The sequence below is a fragment of the Rhinopithecus roxellana genome, chromosome 14, assembly GCF_007565055.1.
Source record: "Rhinopithecus roxellana isolate Shanxi Qingling chromosome 14, ASM756505v1, whole genome shotgun sequence".
NCBI lineage: Eukaryota > Metazoa > Chordata > Mammalia > Primates > Cercopithecidae > Rhinopithecus > Rhinopithecus roxellana.
Window position 1 is genome coordinate 69,667,544 of NC_044562.1, and position 23,528 is coordinate 69,691,071.

General features: G+C 38.1%; 1 protein-coding gene across 4 annotated transcripts in view; it reads right to left on the minus strand.

Annotated features, from left to right (window-relative positions):
* OSBPL6 (oxysterol binding protein like 6) overlaps window positions 1–23,528 on the minus strand; it is a 201,845-nt gene that overhangs the window by 39,400 nt on the left and 138,917 nt on the right. For 2 of the 4 annotated variants that reach the window (XM_010382503.2, XM_010382491.2), the window contains exons 9-12: window positions 20,583–20,715; window positions 17,914–18,017; window positions 12,563–12,637; window positions 7,099–7,264 (exon numbers count right to left, since the gene is read on the minus strand). In XM_010382503.2, coding sequence (XP_010380805.2) covers window positions 7,099–7,264; window positions 12,563–12,637; window positions 17,914–18,017; window positions 20,583–20,715 — 478 coding nt within the window. The remainder of the gene's footprint in view (window positions 1–7,098; window positions 7,265–12,562; window positions 12,638–17,913; window positions 18,018–20,582; window positions 20,716–23,528) is intronic. The other 2 variants (XM_030917077.1, XM_010382496.2) reach the window with 1 other exon arrangement.

The window sequence follows — 23,528 nt, forward strand, 5'->3', positions numbered from 1 at the left end:
AATAGGGAATCCTTTCCCCATTTCTTGTTTTTGTCAGGTTTGTCAAAGATCAGATGGTTGTAGATGTGTGGTGTTATTTCTGAGGCCTCTGTTCTGTTCCATTGGTCTATGTATCTGTTTTGGTACCAGTACCATGCTGTTTTGGTTACTGTAACCTTGTAGTATAGTTTGAAGTCAGGTAGCATGATGCCTCCAGGTTTGTTCTTTTTGCTTAGGATTGTCTTGGCAATGAGGGCTCTTTTTTGGTTCCATACGAACTTTAAAGTAGTTTTTTCCAATTCTGTGAAGAAAGTCATTGGTAGCTTGATGGGGATGGCATTGAATCTATAAATTACCTTTGGCAGTATGGTCATTTTCACTATATTGATTCTTCCTATCCATGAGCATGGAATGTTCTTCCATTTGTTTGTGTCCTCTTTCATTTCATTGTGCAGTGGTTTGTAGTTTTCCTTGAAGAGGTCCTTCACATCCCCTTGTAAGTTGTATTCCTAGGTATTTGTTCTCTTTGTAGCAATTGTGAAACCGAGTTCACTCATAATTTGGCTCTCTGTTTGTCTGTTATTGGTGTATAGGAATGCTTGTGATTTTTGCACATTTATTTTGTATCCTGAGACTTTGCTGAAGTTGCTTATCAGCTTAAGGAGATTTGGGGCTGAGGCAATGGGGTTTTCTAAATATACAATCATGTCATCTGCAAACAAGGACAATTTGACTTCCTCTTTTCCTAACTGAATACCCTTTATTTCTTTCTCTTGCCTGATTGCCGTGGCCAGAACTTCCAACACTATGTTGAATAGGAGTGGTGAGAGAGGGCATCCTTGTCTTGTGCCAGTTTTCAAAGGGAATGCTTCCAGTTTTTGCCCATTCAGTATGATATTGGCTGTCGGTTTGTCATAAATAGCTCTTATTATTTTGAGATATGTTCCATCAATACCTAGTTTATTGAGAGATTTTAGCATGAAGGGCTGTTGAATTTTGTTGAAGGCCTTTTCTGCATCTATTGAGATAATCATGTGGTTTTTGGCATTGGTTCTGTTTATGTAATGGATTACGTTTATTGATTTGTGTATGTTGAACCAGTGTTGCATCCCAGGGATGAAGCCAACTTGATCATGGTGGATAAGCTTTTTGATGTGCTACTGGATTTGGTTGGCCAGTATTTTATTGAGGATTTTCGCATCGATGTTCATCAGGGATATTGGTCTAAAATTCTCTTTTTTTGTTGTGTCTCTGCCAGACTTTGGTATCAGGATGATGCTGGCCTCATAAAATGAGTTAGGGAGGATTCCCTCTTTTTCTATTGATTGGAGTATTTTCAGAAGGAATGGTACCAGCTCCTCCTTGTACCTCTGGTAGAATTCGGCTATGAATCCATCTGGTCCTGTACTTTTTTTGGTTGGTAGGCTATTAATTATTGCTTCAATTTCAGAGTCTGTTATTGGTCTATTCAGAGATTCATCTTCTTCCTGGTTTAGTCTTGGGAAGGTGTATGTGTCCAGGAATTTATCAATTTCTTCTAGATTTTCTAGTTTATTTGCATAGAGGTGTTTATAGTATTCTCTGATGGTAGTTTGTATTTCTGTGGGTTCAGTGGTGATATCCCCTTTATCGTTTTTTATTGCATCTATTTGATCCTTCTCTCTTTTCTAATTTATTAGTCTTGCTAGTGGTCTATCAATTTTGTTGATCTTTAAAAAAAAAAAACCAGCTCCTGGATTCATTAATTTTTTGGAGGGTTTTTTGTGTCTCTATCTCTTTCAGTTCTGCTCTGTTCTTAGTTATTTTGTGCCTTCTGCTAGCTTTTGAATTTGTTTGCTCTTGTTTCTCTAGTTCTTTTCATTGTGATGTTGGGTGTCGGTTTTTGGATCTTTCCTGCTTTCTCTTGTGGGCATTTAGTGGTATAAATTTCCATCTACACACTGCTTTAAATGTGTCCCGGAGATTCTGGTACGTCGTGTTTTTGTTCTCATTGGTTTCAACGAACATCTTTATTTCTGCCTTCATTTCGTTAATTACCCAGTAGTCATTCAGGAGCAGGTTGTTCAGTTTCCATGTAGTTGTACAGTTTTGAGTGAGTTTCTTAATCCTGAGTCCTAATTTGATTCCATTGTGGTCTTAGAGACGGTTTGTTGTGATTTCTGTTCTTTTACATTTGTTGAGGAGTGCTTTACTTCCAATTATGTGGTCAATTTTAGAATAAGTGTGATGTGGTGCTGAGAAGAATGTACATTCTCTTGATTTGGGGTGGAGAGTTCTGCAGATGTCTATTAGGTCTGCTTGGTGCGGAGCTGAGTCAAAGTCCTGGATATCCTTGTTAACCTTCTGTCTCATTGATCTGTCTAATATTGACAGTGGGGTGTTAAGTCTCCCATTATTATTGTGTGGGAGTCTAAGTCGCCTTGTAGGTCTCTAAGGACTTGCCTTGTGAACCTGGGTGCTCCTGTATTGAGTACATACATATTTAGGATAGTTAGCTCTTCTTGTTGAATTGATTCCTTTACCATTATTTAATGGCCTTCTTTGTCTCTTTTGATCTTTGTTGGTTTAAAGCCTGTTTTTCAGAAACTAGAATTGCAACCCCTGCTTTTTTTTTTGCTTTCCATTTGCTTGGTAGATCTTCCTCCATCCCTTTACTTTGAGCCTATGTGTATATCTGCACATGAGATGGGTCTCCTAAATACACACTGATGGGTCTTGACTCTTTATCCAATTTGCCAGTCTATGTCTTTTAATTGGGGCATTTAGTCCATTTACATTTAAGGTTAATATTGTTATGTGTGAATTTAATACTGTCATTATGATGTTTGCTGGTTATTTTGCCCACTAACTGATGCAGTTTCTTCATAGCATCGATGATGGTCTTTACAATTTGGCAAGTTTTTGCAGTGGCCGATACCGGTTGTTTCTTTCCATGTTTAGTGCTTCCTTCAAGAGCTCTTGCAAGGCAGGCCTGGTGTTGACAAAATCTCTCAGCATTTGCTTGTCTGTAAAGGATTTTATTTCTCCTTCACTTACGAAGCTTAGTTTGGCTGGATATGAAATTCTGGGTTGAAAATTCTTTTCTTTAAGAATGTTGAATATTGGCCCCCACTCTCTTCTGGTTTGTAGGGTTTCTGCTGAGACATCTACTGTTAGCCTGATGGGATTCCCTTTGTGGGTAACCAGACCTTTCTCTCTGGCTGCCCTCAACATTTTTTCCTTCATTTCAACCTTGGTGAATCTGACAATTACTTGTCTTGGGGTTGCTCTTCTCGAGGAGTATCTTTGTGGTGTTCTCTGTATTTCCTGAATTTGAATGTTGGCCTGACTTGCTAGGTTGGGGAAGTTCTCCTGGATAATATCCTGAAGAGTGTTTTCCAGCTTGGTTCCATTACTCCGTCACTTTCAGGTACACTTATCAAGTGTAGATTTGGTCTTTTCACATATTTCTTGGAGACTTTGTTCATTTCTTTTTACTCTTTTTTCTCTAACCTTGTTTTCTTGCTTTATTTCATTAATTTGATCTTCAATCACTGATACCCTTTCTTCCATTTGATTGAATTGGCTATTGAAGCTTGTGCATGTGTCACGAAGTTCTCGTGCCATGGTTTTCAGCTCCATCAGGTCATTTAAGGTCTTCTCTACACCATTTATTCTATTTAGCCATTCATCTAACCTTTTTTCAAGGTTTTTAGCTTCCTTGTGATGGGTTAGAACATGCTCCTTTAGCTTGGAGAAGTTTGTTATTACTGACCTTCTAAAGCCTACTTATGCCAACTCATAAAAGTCATTCTCTGTCTAGCTTTGCTCCATTGCTGGTGAGGAGCTGCGATCTTTTGGAGGAGAAGAGGTGCCCTGGCTGTTAGAATTTTCAGCTTTTCTGCTCTGGTTTCTCCCCATCTTTGTGGTTTTATCCACCTTTAGTCTTTGATGTTGGTGACCTACAAATGGGGTTTTGGTGTAGATGACCCTTTTGTTGATGTTGAAGCTATTCCTTTCTGTTTGTTAGTTTTCCTTCTAACAGTCAGATTCCTCAGCTTCTGGTCTGTTGGAGTTTGCGGACCATTTGACTGGGTATCAACAGCGGAGGCTGCAGAACAGCAAATATTGCTGCCTGATCCTTCCTCTGGAAGCTTCATGCCAGAGAGGCACCCACCTATACGACGTGTCTGTTGGCCCCTACTGGGAGGTGTTTCCCGGTTAGGCTACACGGGGGTCAGGGACCCACTTGAGGAGGCAGTCTGTCTGTTCTCAGAGTTCAAACGCCATGCTGGGAGAGCCACTGCTCTCTTCAGAACTGTCAGACAGGCATGTTTAAGTCTGCAGAAGTTTTCTGCTGCCTTTTTCTCAGCTATGTCCTGCCCACAGAGGTGGTGTCTATAGAGGCAGTAGGTCTTGCTGAACTGCAGTGGGCTCTGCCCAGTTCGAGCTTCCTGGCTTTTGTTTACCCATTCAAGCCTCAGCAATGGTGGATGCCCCTCCCCTAGCCAGGCTGCCGCTTCGCAGTTCGATCTCAGACTGCTGTGCTAGCAGTGAGTGAGGCTTCGTGGGTGTGGGACCCACCAAGCCAGGCATGGGAGAGAATCTCCTTGTCTGCCAGTTGCCAAGACCTTGGGAAAAGTGCAGTATTTGGGTGGGAGTGTCCCATTTTTCCAGGTACAGTCTGTCACGCCTTCCCTTGGCTAGGAAAGGGAAATCCCCTGACCCCTTGCATTTCCTGGGATCCTGGGAGAGGTGATGCCCTGCCCTGCTTTGGCTCACCCTCCGTGGGCTGCACCCACTGTCCAGCCCGTCCCAGTGAGATGAACCAGGTACCTCAGTTGGAAATGCAGAAATCACCCATTTTCTGTGTTGATCACGCTGGGAGCTGCAGACTGGAGTTGTTCCTATTCTGCCATCTTGGAATGGAGTGCCCATGTGAATTTTATTATTGTTTTTCCTATATCTTAGAAGAGTGTCATTAGCATTTTGATAGGAATTATATTGAATCTATATATTTCTTTAGGTAGTATGAACTTTTTTTAGCTGTTATTTTAGGTTTAGGGGTAACAGGTGACGGTTTGTTACATAGGTAAACATGCGTCATGTGGGTTCATTGTACAGATTGTCTCACCACTCAGGTATTAAGCCCAGTACCCAATAGTCATCTTCTCTGTTCCTCTCCCTCCTCCCACCCTCCACCCTCAAATAGGCTCTGGTGTTTTTTGCTTGTTTCTTCTTTGTGTTCATAAGATGTTATCATGTAGCCCCGACTTGTAGTGAGAACACGTGGTATTTGGTTTTCTATTCCTGCGTTAGTTTGCTGAGGATAATAACCTCTAGCTCCATCCATTTTCCTGCAAAACACATGATCTTGTTCTTTTTTATGGCTGCAAGTATGAACATTATAACAACATAACTTTTTGATCCATGAGCATGAAATATCTTTTGTTTATTTGTGTCCTCTTTAATTTCTTTCATCATTTTTTTTTATAGTTCTCAGTGTACAGGTTTTTCAACTCCTTGGTTAAATTTATTCCTAAGTATTTTATTTTATCATAAATAGGATTGATCTTGATTTCTTTTTCAGCTATGTTGTTATTCGTGTATAGAATAACAGAGTTTTGTATGTTCATTGTATATCCTGCAACTTTAATGAATTCATTTATTAGCTCTAACTGTTTCTTGGTGGCATCTTTGGGGTTTTCTAAACATGGGATCATGTCATCTGCAAATAGAGATCATTACTTTTTCCTTTCTGATTTGGATACCTTTTATTTCTTTTTGTTGTCTAATTGCTCTTGATAGTACTTCCAGTACCATGTTGAATAGAAGCAGGAGTGGGCCACCTTGCCTTGTACCAGATCTTAGAGGAAAAGCTTTCCATTTCTCCCCACTAAGTGACGTTAGCTGTGTGTTTTTCATAAACAGCCTTTATTATAATATGTTGAGAAACTTTCCTTCTATACCTAAACCATTAAGAGTTCTTTTTAATCAAGAAAGGGTATTGAACTTTGATAAATGCTTTTTCTGCAAATGATATGATTATGTGTTTTTTTCTTTCAGTTGGTTAATGTGATGTATCATTCAACAGAAGCTTTGTTGATACTTGAATTTCCTAGAAGCTTCAGAATTGCAACCAAATACATAAAGTTTTCCTGGGGCTGCCTTCCAAAGTACCATCTTCCCTTAGCAGCTGTGCCATACTCATATATTCAACTCCCACATTTGTGGTCACACTCTACCTTTTGCACCTCCTTCCCCAAAGTAGAAGTTACTGGCTATAAATCTATGCTGTTACATAAACAAATTAATATTGCTCTAGTCTTCTTTATGTTAAATTTTCAATGAGGCTTGTTGTGTAAATTAAATTGTTATTATCAGCCACAGAGCATAAAGAAGAGGCTCAAATGTGGAATCAATTTCCCCTCAAATCTGAGCTGGCCTATAGGGCTTTGACCAATAGAATACAATGGAAGTAGAATGCTACACCAGTTCCAGAGCTGGCCTTGAAGAGGACGAGCAGCTTCCACTGCCAGGCTCTTGGAACCCTAAACTGCCATGGAGAGGAAGGGGACACAGTTGTGTGCAGCCTTCCAGCTGTCCTGCCAACGTCCTAGGCACAGGAGGGAAGCCACCTTGGGTCTTTCAGCCCAGTTCAGCCTGCAGCCGAATCCTAGTGACTGGGGCTAGTCAAAGACACGTGGCTCAGAGGTTTCGCTGCTTAGCTGAGCCCTGCCTGAATTCCCAACCCACAAATTGTAAAGTCCAATAAATGAGTATTATTTAATAAAAAAAGAAATAAACAGAATCTAACGAGAACCAATAAATACGTATTAAATGATAACTAAGACACATTGAAAAAATGTTGAGTAGTAGTATCTTGCCAGATTACGTATAACTTATTTATCTCCCACCCCCATGGCACTTTCTTTCTTTAGTCAAAACTATAAACCTGTGATGTGTGATCTTCCAACAGGCAAGCATCATGTCCTGTTGCATTTTTGTATATAGAACTTCAACCACTATATGAAACCATTTAGTCTTTCTATCATTACCACAAAGACAAAGATAAAAGAACAAAGCATAATCTTTCATCAAAGAGAGCTTCTTTAAAGGGCGCATTATTTTTGTTGTTACCTTTCTGTGCAATTAGACAAAATTCTTCTTGCAGCTTTGTATAATCTGTTGAACTTTCCAGAGGGTCAGTGAGGTGGCTAGGGGGAGTCTGAAATTCAATATCTGCACAAAGGTTGGGGTTGGAAGAATGCAAGCGAACTGGTGACATGGTAGCACTGAAAGGAACCTGAAAGGGGAAGACACAAATTATTAAAGAGCAACAGTGCATTGTTTCACATTCTCCTACACAGAAAGGACCTCTCCCATTCTTCAAAATAATAGATTCCTCTCTGATAACACACTTGGAGACACTCAGTACTCATTTATTTTGCAGGCGGTTGGGGTGGGAAGAGGGAGTCTCATTTCCCATTGTTGATTTAGAACTGCCACAAACTCACCGATTTTTCACTGTTACAGAGAGAAATGACTACAGAATGACAGGAATAAAAGACATAATCTCAGGCAAGCTTAAACTCTGAACTCATACTTGCACCTCAAAAATAACTGGCAGAAAAACAGCAGTCTGAACTATGATGTAGCTGACCTTCTCTTACAGTCTGGACTATCTGAGCCTGGAGCAGGATCTTACTAAACCTGTGAAAATTCAAGAGATGCATATACCGGAAGATTCACTTACTCTGTAGCCATTAAATAAAAAACAAATCAGGCTTAATAGTAAATACAGTAATGGCTTAAAGAGACTCACACTTATTTTGGAAATTAACTTATTAAATTTTATATTAGTAAATGAAATATATATTATATAAATCACTGTGGTTTACCTTTGTATGTTACACACAACTCTATTACATATATGCACATGGTTCATGAACCGGCCAATACTGAGAAGCAGTAAGTAGAAAAAGTCATATTACTATAGATTTTTCCACATGGCTAGAGGTACTTCCTTGCCCAGGCTGGATACGGACTAGGCTCCTGATGGGTGGAGGCAAAGCACCTTTTCCTCCCCTTTAAGAAGGCTTTACCCGAACATTACAAATGTCAGTCAAACATTCCTGGAAAGGAAAATGCCAATTCTTCCTGCAAATCAGATCACAAACAACTTCCCCCTAATTCTTATTGCACAGATGTGCATTCAATTATTTTCAAGAACCAGACTCTTAGACTCCACCACAGGTTGGAATTTTGTGTAACTGATAGGATAATTCACACCCCCTAGCTAACGGGGAATGTGCTGTGGGAGGAAGGAACCATTACCCTCTGACGGATATGTATGTCAGGACCTCTTCTTTTTTAATTTTTTGGTTTTTGCTTTAAAATTCCTAACATATTTGGTGAGAGAAAGGGGGAAGGAGAAGAGGGCACTTTTTCTCCAAGGATTTAGAGGACAGATGGAAGAGTTGGAAAGAACCAAAATATCTGGCCTGAGCTGCAGGTTGAGGGCAGTTGAGACAGAGCGTCCTTCTGATGCACCATTGTCCTGGCAGGGATTTATTTCTCTTAAAAGATATCCAAGACTTACTGGGGAAGAAAGTGAGCATGAAGCTTTCCCCCCAAATTCAGCTAAGCTAAGCATGTTAATATATGTTATTTGAAGCATTTGGTATCTGGAGTTATCAAAGGAACCCTTCTTCTTTGGAGAACTTGGCTACACTGGGCTGGGAGATGATTGTTAAACAGCTTGTTTATCAATATTATCAGGCTGAAAATTTCTGTCTATTCTATATTTGAGACCCAGAAGTGGTCAATAAGCCATTTAAGAAAATGGAGTGCTGGGGTTCAATACTCTGCTGGAATCCTGTCCAGGTAACTTAATAATAACAAGGATGGAGGACCTTTTAGGATACATACAAAGGAATGGTATTTATGTGGCAGAATGTCAGAAGATAGAGAAAGGAAGTTCTGACCCTAACTGTGGTGATGCTAAATCTAGAAAGAGCAGTCAGCCCCTTGAGGGACACAGAATCCATGGAAAAGTTGCTGGAGATTAGGAGGTCATGGGGAGAGACTGTGAGTGAAAAAAATAGGTAGATCTGGAAGTTTTCAGAATTAATGATACAGTTTTCTGATATAAGGAACTAGAACAGCATTAAGAAAAATAAATGCGGGTCTTTGGTAATATGTTGAGCATCATGGAAAAGGATTTTTTTTTTTTTTTTTAGTAGAGACGGGGTTTCACCGTGTTAGCCAGGATGGTCTCAATCTCCTGACCTCGTGATCCACCCGTCTCGGCCTCCCAAAGTGCTGGGATTACAGGCTTGAGCCACCGCGCCCGGCCGGAAAAGGATTTTATCTGCATTCAGGTGCCCTCAACACTCCAAGGACTCACATGGCTTGGAAGAGGAGTCTCTTCCTTGAGTGGGTGAGGAGTGGGGCCATGAGAGTTGGCAGGAAGCTTATATAGGAGGCCATTATGCAGTGAAAAGCAGGGAGTCCAGGAAGGACCCAGACTTGTCCCTGAGATAAATTATTATTCCTCTATTAAATGTTGGAGTCAGATGCTGAGAAGAAAAACAAAAGTTACAAATTTATATTTTGAACATAATGGAAACTTAAATTGGCTATTAAAACAGTAAAAGTGGTTTTGCATATTACCCATAGGGAAAGAGACTTGAATGTTCCAATCAAATTGCAATCAGATGGTTCCCTGGGAAATTGAGAACTAATCTTCATATACTTCTGACTGAAAATGTTTATATATTGGTATGTCTTTTTTTGTTAAAAAGAGGTATGTAGAATGGGTCATTTTAATTGAGGACTTTTGAGAATACAAATTGGGATGTATTAATCTAACCCCAATTGAATATCTGTTCAGACTGGGGACTTATTGACTTATTTACTCAGCTTTTTATTCATCAATTTGAGTATTATGGGATTCAAAAATCTAAGTGGTAACTGGTTTCTCTGTCAGTGATGGTTGGAGTGCGAGCTGCCTACAGCTCTCCATGCTTATATCTGAGAACCCTCAACACTCAATTTGGGCCTTTCCACCCTGTGCAGGAAAGAAATCCAACGCCTTCTTGAAGTCCTATGACAGGAGGGAAGCCTGATCCTAGAATATTCTGGTAGCATTAGGAGATGCTCTTAACACCTGTCCATGAAGAAGTCAAAAGCGAAATGAGTTGACAATGGACTTGCTGACAGTGAAATTCAGCAATGGTAGACATGAAAGTCTACACAGTAGGTCTAAGATAGATATTATGCTTACAGGACTCATCAAGCCAGTGGGAAAAGTCTCCTGCTGTTGCTATTCTGCACTATGCGTACAGGGATTCTTTGGGGGTACTGACTGCATTGGGATCCTCAGTGTTCTTCCGTGGGGAAGAGCCAGAATTTCTCTTTTTCCAGTCTCCTGTTCTGTTGGGTCTGGCTGCTGTTGCGAGTTGGCTATTCTGAATGCTAGCGCTAAGAGTCATCAAGAATAAATTTCTGAAACATCTGCTAGATGTTGTGGCATTTTGGTACGGAGACAAAGCTATAGATCCTGGAGTAGCCAGTCCCCCTAGTTATTCCTGAATACATTATTAAATGTTGCCAGTAGCTTTTCTTACTACATACCACTAAGTTTTTCTCATAACTTCTATAGTCACAGCTACCCTGAGAGATGAGCATTAATGATTTCTTCTTTTAAAAGCTTTTTCTCTTCTACTGCCAATTTTTTTTTTTTTCTTTTTTTTTGAGACGGAGTCTCGCTCTGTCGCCCGGACTGGAGTGCAGTGGCTGGATCTCAGCTCACTGCAAGCTCCGCCTCCCAGGTTTACGCCATTCTCCTGCCTCAGCCTCCTGAGTAGCTGGGACTACAGGCGCCCGCCACCTCGCCCGGCTAGTTTTTTGTATTTTTTAGTAGAGACGGGGTTTCACCGTGTTAGCCAGGATGGTCTCGATCTCCTGACCTCGTGATCCGCCTGTCTCGGCCTCCCAAAGTGCTGGGATTACAGCCTTGAGCCACCGCGCCCGGCCTTCTACTGCCAATTTTAAAAATATGAACCCATTCTATTCAAATAGGTACTAATCTCAGTTTTATTATATTCACTGTATGTATCTGCAATTTAAAAAATTAACACAGAAGAGACAGAATCACTTCTCTGCATGGCGTCTTAGATGTATATTGCTTAAGAAAACAGTGTTTTCATAAAATGATGGACCGTTCCTTTCCATACTAAGTTGTTATCTCTAATAACCATGTGTATTTCTTAATTTTATAAATGGAAAATTACCTTTAATAATACTGAACTGATTACATGTGCATCTATTGTCAGAATCTGTTACCACATCAGTGTCATGGGATTTATTCATCTGCATTTGAATACCTGCATAAGATATACATGGACCATGAAAGCTATTTCAATAATTTGTTTGTTCAAATGTTTACAAAACTGTGAGTTTAAGAGTCAGTTCCCTAATAAATTCCAAGTCATTGGTTCATTTCATAATCAAAAGCAAATTTGTTTCTCAGTCTAGCTAAACACCCAGATATAAGGCAAGAGCCAATTACTAATCATAAAGTAGACAGCCACCAATCCTCACACCAGCATCCATTCTCCTGTAATGCAGCCAAAACTTTTTCATATTTTTTTCAGCAATTGTAGTCTTAAAATACATTCCACCCTTAGTGACAGCAAGACTGTTGTTAATTAAGGAAGTATTATCTAATAGTCAAAAAACTAACATCTATGATTGCTATGAACTCAGTAATCTATATTTTACGAAGTTCATAGGCTCTCATGATTAAACACATTTTTTAAATGACTTTTATCCAGCAAGGAGTTCTTGTGTTTTGATACTCTATTTTATATTCTGTAGACAAGTCATTCACTATCCATTTGCCTTATCAACCTCAGTATGTTCTCTACTCTCCTTATATCCATTCTATTTTCTCTCAGAAAAAAAAAACCTCTAGATATGGATTAAATACCATAAAACTGCCTTTTTTTTTTGTCATTTCCACACTACAATTTCTAATTTTCATGTCAATATTCTCTTCAGAAAACAATTTTCCCTTGCTAAGTGTAACTTGGGTAGCCATTTAGAGATGACAGCAAAATTCACCTTTTCTTACCCTCTCATTTCTTTATTCTCACATCCTTTTCAAATAGTCACACTGCTACAAAAAGAAGCACAATTTATGTCTGTAGTAACATGACTTTTCTTAGGAAAAGAGAAATTAGTTAGCAAAAGTTCCAATATCAGTATGGTAAAAAAGAAAAAAAAAAACAAAATAATTTAAGGAAAGCTCACATCATGGGGCACTGCACTCAATTTTGCAAATTTGACTTAAATTATGTCTTCACGTATAGCAAAAGAACTAGATTATATAACAGTTATCCATTGTAAAAAGGAATACCCGTGTTTGACTCCTGCCATGCAAAGACAGCCAGAGAACATGCGAAAGCTATGCTGCCATGATTGGCATGTGATTGGTGACACCATCACACACCAGTGGCACCATCAGGACAGGGGGGTCACCCTTGTACACAGGTTTTCATTCTTATTAAACTTCCACTTGAGATTGAAATCCACTCACTGTTGTAGCCACTGCTGCCGCTAGCCTCTGCCGGCGCCGAGTTGTGCTGAACTGGCCCTTCGCAGGTGGCCCTTCCTGACAGTGAATGGGAGAAGAGAAGGGGGGAGGAAACACAGGACGGGGGAGGAAAGGATGGAAGATGGGAGGATGAAAGATAATCAGACAAGGAGAGGGACAGTTTTTAACTGAAGTCGACTTTTCTTAAATCAGCATCGAAAAGAGCTCACAGGGGCATTCATGCTATGAGAAATGTTCATCGCTGTCATTGCAGATTACTCAAACACCTGAATTCTATTTGCTGACTATAACTCACACCCCAAAAGGAGACGGAGTTATAAACTGATGGACAGCCTGCAATTTTAAGGTAAAATAAATATGCATACTGTTTTATTCATATGATATCATGTTATATGAAGTCAAAAGGTATTCAATAAATGGTAGCAAGGAAAACTAAGTTCAGGAAAAACTGATTAAATAATGTGGGAAGGCTAAAATGAACAGGTTGTAATGAGAGCCTCCTAACGGCCAGACAGAATTTTTTTTTTAAATTTCTTACTGGAAGAAAAAAAGTAAGGGAAGGGTATGAGGGTTCTTCAACTTCCTACTTAATCTCCTATTATACAGCTCACTATCTGGGACTCCACATCAGCAACAGTGCTGGGATTTTCAAGTCTAAGAATTTTCCAAGGAAGATGCCAGACCCCATAAGATCAGAAAAGAAAACTTAAGTTCCTCAGTGAGTGAGGACAATGCCTATAAAAATCAACTACGAAAACTTGAAAGCATAGTTTTCATTTAGTAATGTGCACCTATGCATAAACCAGTAGAAGAATCCTACAGCTTTCTTTCATTTTGTTTTTTTCCTCTTGGTGGATGGGATTAAGGGATGATGACATTTCCTTCTAATCATTCAGCTTTGCCTCCATCTGACAGACCCTGACTCCTCAAGGTTGTGAGCAATATTTTTCTTTTTCTTTTTTGAGATAGGGTCTCACTCTGTTGCCCAGGCTGGAGTGCTGTGGCATGATCATGGCTCACCGCAGCCTTGAACTCCTGGCCTCAAGTGACTCTCCCACCTTGGCTTCCCGAAATGCTGGGATTATAGGCATGAGCCACCTTGCCCAGCCATGAGCAATAATTTCATTTCCAAATAATTAAGATATACTTTCTTAGAATCTCCTAACAGCCCAGACTGAAGAAACAGTAGGACTGCTTTAGTCTTTTTGGGATGTCAGAAAAATATTTTAAATTTTTCTATTTCTAAATCTTCAAAAAAGTTCCAAAATTACAATCTTATTTATTTTCCATCTTTATAAGTCTTCTGCATACATATACATATATGTTTGTCATACACACACACACACACACACACACACACATAATCTGTTTTCCACAAAAATATTTTTTGACAAAATCCTTTTTCCTTAATGTAGTAAAAGGGGGAAGAACTTATTTTCACCCTTCAGTGTAATTTGAGCATCTATGAGATGCAGGACAGCTACACAGGAGCAACATAAGGTCATCTGTCTGCTACTATGTACTTTCTACTATTCCTCATTCCCTTCAACGTCCAGGGATCTAGAATTTAATTCATATTATCAGCAACACAGGAGATCTAACAGCTCTTTCTTTCAAACTATTTCCTTCTTGCCTTCCTCTTACTTCATTTAAAACACAGCCGAATTGTTACTGCAAAATGGTATTGAGATTTTTATTCGAACCAGAAAGTTCGAAGTTAAGGAGGCAAGAAGAAATCCATTTTCTAAAAGGTAGTCTCCACAGAACCTTCTAGGACAAATGCTGGCTTCATGAGTTACATAATAGGAATTTCTGAGGCCAACTACCCAATAGCTTCCAGTAGAAACAAGGCCATACTGGTCTAGAATTTAACCTTCTCATTTAAATCAATAGCACAATCTAACCTATGCAAGAACAAGCAATCAAACATCCAGTATAACATGTTTTTCATTTTAACTTTCTTGCGGTCAATTTTTTTAATGATCTATTTTATAGTTTTTTCAAAATGACAACTACTATGGAATACTGAATACAAAGTTCAGTAACACAACATCGATAACAACAACAGCAGCAACAATACCACAACCACCACCACTGGACGGTCTGGGCACCCTCACAATGGCTGTTGTACTTAGTTACAAAGAAGACAGGGGACGGAAAATGAACTCTCACCGCTTGAGAGCCTCTCATATTGGCTGCAACATCACGAAAGTGGTTCGAGCGGTGAGATGATCATTGACTCAAAACAAATGCTTGGACTCATTAGATAGAATTCTCATCATCAAAACATTTAAAACAGGAGGGGAAAAAGCTGGGTATAAGGTAGGAGAAAGTGGTGGGTATCTTTAATCCACTAGAGTAACATTAGATGCTATGCCTCTCTCTAGGCAAAATACTGAGTAGTAAAGATTTTCATGTTGGCATACTCATCCTAGATGAACTTATGATTCCCTAGCCAAGTGTGAATTTTGAAGGATCTTGGAGGAACTTCCAAGTAGTAGAGAACGAGTATCCTGAGGCTCCTGCAAGACCTGTTGGTTTGGGCAAGCAGAAAAGGTCCACAGATAGGACAAAGTTCTGCTGTGTTCCCCTTAAAATACCTTTTGTTTTAGTCCAGGTGGAAGTGGAGTTTCTCTGGGAATGATTAACAGCTTACTGCCATTCCTAAGTTTATTTGTTTCTTCTTGGAATTGGAACTAAATCTCCCACTTCGAAAAGGCAGTTGTCTTTGAGTGTCTTTAAGGGATTAGATGATTTCAATTTCCCTCAAAAATAACTAAACTAGAATTACAAAGGCCATTTTATTACCCTTAGCAAAGTCACAAACAAAATGAAATGTCATAAATAAAAATTTAACAACAAATGAACCACCCAAAGATGTGGCGGGAGTATGAATGAGTATTTTCTAGCTTTTTGGACATTTTCTCCTGATGACTCAAAAAAATCTTCATAACTTTTCTGTCTATGTAAAACCACAGGCTGAGAGGATAGGTGGTATAGTTCCAGTTGCATTCTGTGTCCTTCAGAAAAAGAAAAAAAAGTAGTGATTTGGGGTCTCCAATGGAGCTCCTAGATGCAGCAAGGTAGCTGGGACATTGCACTACAACTCACTGGGAACCAACCTGTCCAGGACAACAGCTCTGAACAAGAATGTGGTCAATAGCATACACTATAGACACAAGATTAAAACAATATCTATTAACAAATGTATGTGTTCTTTCTTGTGATACAGGCCTTCTTCAATTATTTTATTTAGAGGAATGATTCTTTTACTTATAAAAATGAGTCTTTTTCTTGGCTTTGATTCAGACACCATGCTTAAAACAAACAAAACTAGACACTCACAAGTCCAAAGCCAATAAAACTGCCAAAAGCAATTTTAAGTAATTTTCTTGTGAAATCACTTGGCACATCTCTCCCTAAAGTATTAATTTTATAAACAGAGGGGAAAACACATGGAAACGTACTGAGCAAATGAACACAAAAAGTTGTGTTCATTGAATGTAGACATTCTAAATAAAAAAAACATAGGTATTAGTGCTTATGAAAATTTATTTTCAAATATATCAGATTAGCAAGCAAAGCAACAGTTTGTTATTTACACAGTCAGAATTGTAATACAAAGAATGTTATTAATGAAGTCAAAATTAGAGAAGAATTATTTTGTTAATTATTCAGAAGGGACTGAAGAATTCTGAAAATTACTTCTTTCTACCTTTGTATTAGAATATAAATTTATTTGTATAATAATTTTAAAAAGCCAAATCATAAAGTCTAATCTTGACTGTGCAGGACAAGGGCCACATATAATATGCATTCAGGATGAGAATAATGGAAATTCTAGTTTAAAAATCTGAAAGTAATATGGTTTACGACATAATCTACCATATTTTGAATCACTGAAACACAGTAATATGAAAGGATCTTACTTTAAAAACATCAGTCATTTCAAATACATAATTTATTTCAAATAAATTTCAAGTACATTTATTACAAGCTCTTAAGAATTTAGTTCAGATTTTAAGGTGATTGTTGAAAGCCAAATAATATCTATTTTTGAAGGATCATAGAATTTTAGAGTTGAAAGAGAATTCAGAGCTTATTAAATAAACTCTTATCACTTTACTCAGGAGCAAATGGAAGCTCAGGAAATTTAACAGAAATTTACGAAATTATACTGCCAGAAAATCACAGTGATTTAACTAGAATCTGGGTTTGTTGATTTCTAATCTATTGAACCTCCTACCCCTTTTCTTGATAGAAAAAATTTGGACCAGGCTGACACATAAAAGCCTCTTTTAATATCTAATATTTTTAAATGAGTGTTCATTATAACCCACTAGATTTTTAATCTAGATTTTTAAGGTAACTTTTTGTTAAAATATATTTTAATGGTTCAAAGGCTATAATTGAGAATAAAACGCCATTTTGAACACGTATTGTATAATTTCAACCTTTCTTTTAAATTATTCTCACTTATGCCAGAGTGAGAAAAATACAGAGATTTCCCACTGTTTTAGACAATGTGAGAGTTTGAAAAGCGCTGGCTTTAAAGCAGTTAAGTTACCCTTTCAATCTAACGTGCATTAACTGATGTATAAAGACTAGTACTTTAAAAGTATGTAGAAACATGAATGAAGGAAAAGTAAAATCTGTACCTGCAGTTGTATTTTTGTATCTTTGCTGACACTTTTTGTTCTCCATCGCCTTGTGACCCGCTTGTCTTTCTTTGAAATATCTACACAGTTAGCCTACATTACACAAATAGTTAAAAGCAACAAAGTATTATTAAGTTCACACAGATGATACAGCTATAGACAAGAACACAGCAAGTTAGTAAAGGATCACTGTTAGAGCCTATAAGCAAACCAGCCAGGAGAGAAAGGTGTATCAGATGCATAGTGGGCATTATAAAAGCAGAGATAAGAACTTCATTATAAAATATATTTTTCTGATAAACAAAATGAATACAGGATTAGAAATCTCTAGCTTTGTTTTCTATATGAAAAGATAGTAATAATTCTGAGAGTATCTAAAGCATATCTTCAAAGCTACCATTTCTAATAGAACACAAACACGGAAGAATAATTCAGATACTGAATTTATTTATTCTGGCTAGTGTGTATTTAAATGTAAAACATTTTAAAATAATCATCTTAATTAACATACTGACACCGAGATTCAAAAATATTAAAAATAACTCTAGAATATAAACAAATGTCTGTACTGTAATTATCTATCTTTAAATATTACCTTATATATTCATAGAACAACCCAATAAAGATTATAAATTATATCCTAAGTCCTTTTACCAGCAGCAGGAATATGTTTACCTGCATGTCAGTAAAGTTAGGTGCTGACTGAGTTCTCTGAAGTATTTCCAAATTTTGCAGGAGTTTGCTAAGTTCCACAAGGTTTGACTGGCAATGTGCGAGATCTAATAAGAAATCATAAATAAAAATATGTTAAAATTGGTTAGGGACCAGTGGTGATGGTAAAAAAAAAAAAAAAAGGGTCAATGCAAATTATGGCAAATATGAGTAGGCAGATCCATGTTTATATGACGAAGATACTGGCAGGTGGAACAAAACACCCTTTGCTGGTATAGAACCAAAAACCATTGATTGTATTTCAAAGCTCACTCTTGTAAGTTAACAGCTATTAGTGCAGAAACCTTGAAACTCTCAGTCACACTGTATGTGATCCCTTTTCTGCTCTGATAGCCTTTGCCACATGGGAAGCACACTCAAGTGAACTTCAGCAGTCCTGTGGTTTCATTGTTAGGAGCTTTAGAAGGTGGTTACCTGGAATTTGGGTAGCGTTACAATCAAGTTCAGAACACTAGGATGGAATACAGAATCAGTTAAACATATTTTCTTTAATTTAGCTCACTAACAATGTTGAAATGAATGACTTTAACATTTCTTAGAGACATTATATTAACGAAATCAGATTTTCAAAGTGCATTTGATGGTCCAGGAACATCATCATCACCTGGACATCAACTAATTCTGTCTGAATTAACATTTAGAATGAAGAAATGACTTTTAGTTTTCTTTTACATTTTTTGGTGCATTTAGAACAAGAGAATATTCAAAAATCTATATAATAAAATATCACTCTTAAAAAAAAAACTGACCTTTAATATGTGAAATTAAACACGGTCAAGAATATTGGGCTGGGTGCAGTGGCTCACGCCTGTAATCCCAGTACTTTGGGAGGCAGAGGCGGGCGGATAACCTGAGGTCAGGAGTTCAAGACCAACCTGGCCAACACGGTGAAACCCTGTCTCCACGAAAATTAGCCAGACATGATGGTGGGTCCCTGTAATTCCAGCTACTCGGAAGGCTGAGGCAGAAGAATCTCTTGAACCAGGGAGGCGGAGGTTGCAGTGAGCCAAGATAGCACCATTGCACTCCAGCCTATGCAACAGAGCAAGACTCCGTCTCAAAAAAAAAAAAAAAAAAAAAAAAAAAAAAAAAAATTGAGTTACTTTTCTTATTTTTGTGGTCAGTTACTAAAATTTTCATTTCGAGCTTTCTATCTAGCAAATATTACATTCATAATCTCTAATAATTGTGATTATTCTATATAAATGGTGCTATATAAGCACAGAAATCTGGAATTGGGGCTGAAAACCATCAAAATTATATCCACCTTTTTTCTAACAGAATGAAAACAGAAGTTTGTGAACAGTTCAATTTAAGGCCAAGGACCCAAATTAAGGGTAAGGAGACATCAATTTAGATTTTTCAGTTGTAGTTTCCTTATCTGTCAGTGGTGATAGTAGTATTTAGCTCTCCTACCTGCTTACTGAGATGATAGATGAGAAAGTTCTATGAAAGCCAGAAATGGTCTGTAAGGAATACTTATTGTGTGTGTCTCATCACCCTGCTACAGCCTTCATATGGACCATGCTACATCATTCTTTGTCACTTCTATTATTTACAATAAGAAAGAGAGGAAATCATACTTTCACATAAAGTCTGCGATGTGGGTATCTCAGAAAGCTGATAAAAATGACAAAAAATGCTGCATACTTTGAGTCCACATGCTAGTAGAATAAGAAAAAATTCTTTTGGTTGGAGCACTAACATAGATTACCAAATTTTAATTTTTTTAAGTGAGAACACAAAAAAGTGACCTAATATCTGCTTTTATTATAATTTTATAAGGAAAAATAATCTGGAAAAAAACAGGCCCAATATCATCTTAGGATCATCTAAAAAAATAAACTAATTGAGACTTATTAAACACTCTCTGCATTGCCCTTGTTTTTCTCAGTTTTGAAGGTCAAATGAAAACTCTCATAGAATGGAAATGGTCTGTACATCAAGTTTGAACCATTGTGCTCTGGCTAATTACGAGGGAGGTAAAGGTAAGAAGAGATGAAGAGGCTCAGAGATGGCAGCGTGAGGGAATCAGGTATTGGCTCAGAATATTGAATCACTGATCCATAGTGGAGCACACTAAAAGGTAACTGTGGATATAAGATGCAGCATTTCACAACTTTGCCATTTATTGCCGAGTTGACATACACCTGCTCCATGCACAAGACAGAGCAGCAGAGAAGGCAGCTGTGGAAGTGACCTAGTGAGGAAGACAGAGCAGTGATTCTGGGGCCGTGGGCAACATAGGCTCTCCTCGGGGGTTGCTCTTCTGTGTGACTGCCCCAGGTTCCAGAGCTAAAGAAGCCAGAAGGAACTGGTGAAGAGACAAGGAGAGAAGGCTGAAGTGGGTAGAAGTCAGGGGGAAGGCAAGAACCACATTCAACTGCTGTGAGGGTGCAGGAGAACTGGCAGGTAAGAAGCCCGAGTCATGGCAGAGAGAAGGAGCTGGTGCATAAAGATAAGAACAAGGAGGAGAAAACGTAAGAGCAAGGAAATGTCAAGGCGATCAAGACAATCAGGGTCAAAGATGTAGCACTCATAATTCACCTCGTTAGGTTTTGTTTCTTGTTTGGTTTTGGCTTACTCTCAGGCCACACAGAGAAAGAACTAACCTTCCGCACACCTGTCCATCTCTTCCGAGTCCTGTAACCAGGCTGCCACTTTACTCTGGCCAGTCGTGCAGGTTGCAGGGAGGCTATTGCTGCATGGTAAAGGGGACTGCCATGGAAAGCTGTTTGGTTGCATCTACGGCAAACAAAGTATGGTTATGAAACAGTACATTTCAATGATTAAAAAAATACAAGTATCCTCAAGCCGTATTAACAAAGAAAGGAAGAAAATGCACCCTCAAAACATGGAAGAAGCTTCTTGGCTTAATGTGGTTTGTGCTTAGTGAGGGCGACATTCCTAAACAACAACCTCTCGTTAAGTTGCCATCTCCATCATTCAGTGAAGGACAACATTTAAGTGTGTTGTATCTCATAGTCACAAGGACCTGCCAACTCAAATTCCCAGTAATTTTTAATCACTCAGTAAGTTGTATTTGCAGTGTCCTTACGGCAGTACTCTCAACTCATGATTTAAGTCTTTCCTTTCCAAAAGGTTTCTGCACCCTTATGACCACTCAAGGTCTCCTCAACCACATGTGATTCCTAAATACATTATCCACCAGTAAGCAACCTTGCAATGCCTTGAATTCATATTGAAAATTATTTATAAAAAGACAGTCTTGGCAAGTTATTATCCATAGCTTTCCATTAAAGTTATTATCTATAGACTTTTCATTAAAAAGATTTTATGTGAAATAAGTGAAAATTGTATTAAGTATAGAGATACTAACGTGACTGCAGGAAACAGTGAAAAAAGAAGAAACATTTCTTAAAAAACTGAAATAATTTTAAAACTTTATAGTTGACTTTAATATTCAACTACAACTGAATTGTGTCTCTTCTAAATCATTACAAACTGAATGACGCACATTCTTAGCAAACCCAGGCTTATTTATTCCCCACAGAGGGGCACAAACCAATTAACATTCAGGAGTCTCATAATTTGATATGTAGAAGGCAGGCAAAGTGATAAAAAGCTCTTTTTACTCTTTATTGCATTTTGATAAATGTAATGGAAATCTTTCACTGAGTAGATCTTAGAGGTATGTCATTAACCAGAGTAATAGATCTGTTTTGAAAACCAGAGCTGAAGAAGTTTCTTATTTCAAGTCAAACAGTGGGGAGGATTTGATTTTAGTCTTCCATTCTCAGATATCACCCAAGTTATTTAATAAATAAGGGACGAAAATAACATATTTTCATCAATAAATTTAATAAATATTTTAATAAATTTAATACATAGGAGATAAAAATAATATATTTTCATCAATACTCTGTGCCAATGATGTAGGCAAAAGCTGGATGAACCAAAGAATAAAAAATGTATATTTTTTAAAGATCTATTTGGAATACATTTCTCATTTAATGTGGACTAAATCTAGGATTCAGTCTGCCCTCTGGTGAGAACACAGGAGGCCAAAGAAACTCGGCACTATCTTGGGCATCTGTAAGTTCCCAACCTTCCTGATGCCCTGACCAGATGGTTCGCTCCCTTTCTTATTTCTGAACTGGTTGGTATTAGGGTTAATCCAAAACCCTATTCCTAGAAAAAAGATAATTAAACAGTCCTTGGCAAGGCTGCAACCAGAATGGAATAATGTGAGGTTTAAGGCTAGGTGTGTAATCTGGTCTGTAATCCCAGCACTTTGGGAGGCCGAGGTGGGCAGATCACTTGAGGTCAGGAGTTTGAGACCAGCATGGCCAACATGGTGAAACCCTGTCTCTACTAAAAATGAGCTGGGTGTGGTGGTAGGTGCCTGTAATCCCAGCTTACTCAGAAGGCTGAGGCAGGTTAATCAACTGAACTCAGGAGGAGGAGGTTGAGGAGGCTGCAGTGAGCCAAAAGCACACCACTGCACTCCAGCCTGGGTGACAGAGTGAGACTGTGTCTCAAATAAATAAATAAATAAATAAATAAATAAATAAATACAAATAAAAAACAGAAAAAATAAATAAATAATGTAAGGTTTGAGATAATTTTAACATAGTTAATAGGATCTAATGAAAATTGCCATTAAAATAACAAAAACTGAATATAGTAATGTTTCATTTAATCTGATTTGGTTAGTACTGCAATTACTCTAGGAGGTTTTCCAGTGGTTTGCAAAGGACACTTGGACCTATGTATGACATACATTCCTGTGTAAGCAAATAAAGAAAAGCAGAGTCTTCACTGGAATATTCTTGAACACAACGTACTGTGGCAGCCAGCTTCCTCACCCTCTCTGCCCTCAATTTCAGGTGCTGAGTGTAAAGCTGGCGCACCCCTGCACAGTGCAGTAGGGCTAGGTTTCAGGAAACTTAATCATTGAATCAAAGGCAGAAACAGCTGTTTTCATGTCTGTTGACTTAACCTTGATTTTTTTTTAACAAACAACATCTCTTGCTTTTCATCAACACAGAAGTGAACTCTTATTTCAGCCCAGAGAACAAGGTCAGCCTCCCATTAGTCTGGCACCTGGTCAAAATAGAAAGGGCACTGATTTTGGAAACAGACATGGACTTGGATCCTGGCTCAGCTGTTTAATGGCTATGTCACTTCTGGACAAATTTTTTCCTGTCTCTAAACTTTGGTTATTTGAAAGATTAGAGAGGAATGAGTGCCAAATGCTTAACACAGTGCCTGATCACTTAAATAGGCTACTACTTATACTACTGTCACATTCTTGAGCTCACATGCAATAACTTCATGGGGAAATTTCATAGCTTCTCATGTATGTATTATAGGTCAAGATACAAAGCAAGTTTCATTTTCAAGATTTTGAGATCTTCTTATTACCATCCAGGAAGACATCTGATTTCTGAATGTTGATTAAATAAATGTTAACTTACTTCCTAGTATTCCTACAAAGCCACATAAAGTCAGAAGGTAGTCCATTCATAAAATGGAAAAATAACTGCTAATTCTCTTGGTGATCCACATTTCTGCCTAATTTACACTTGCAATTA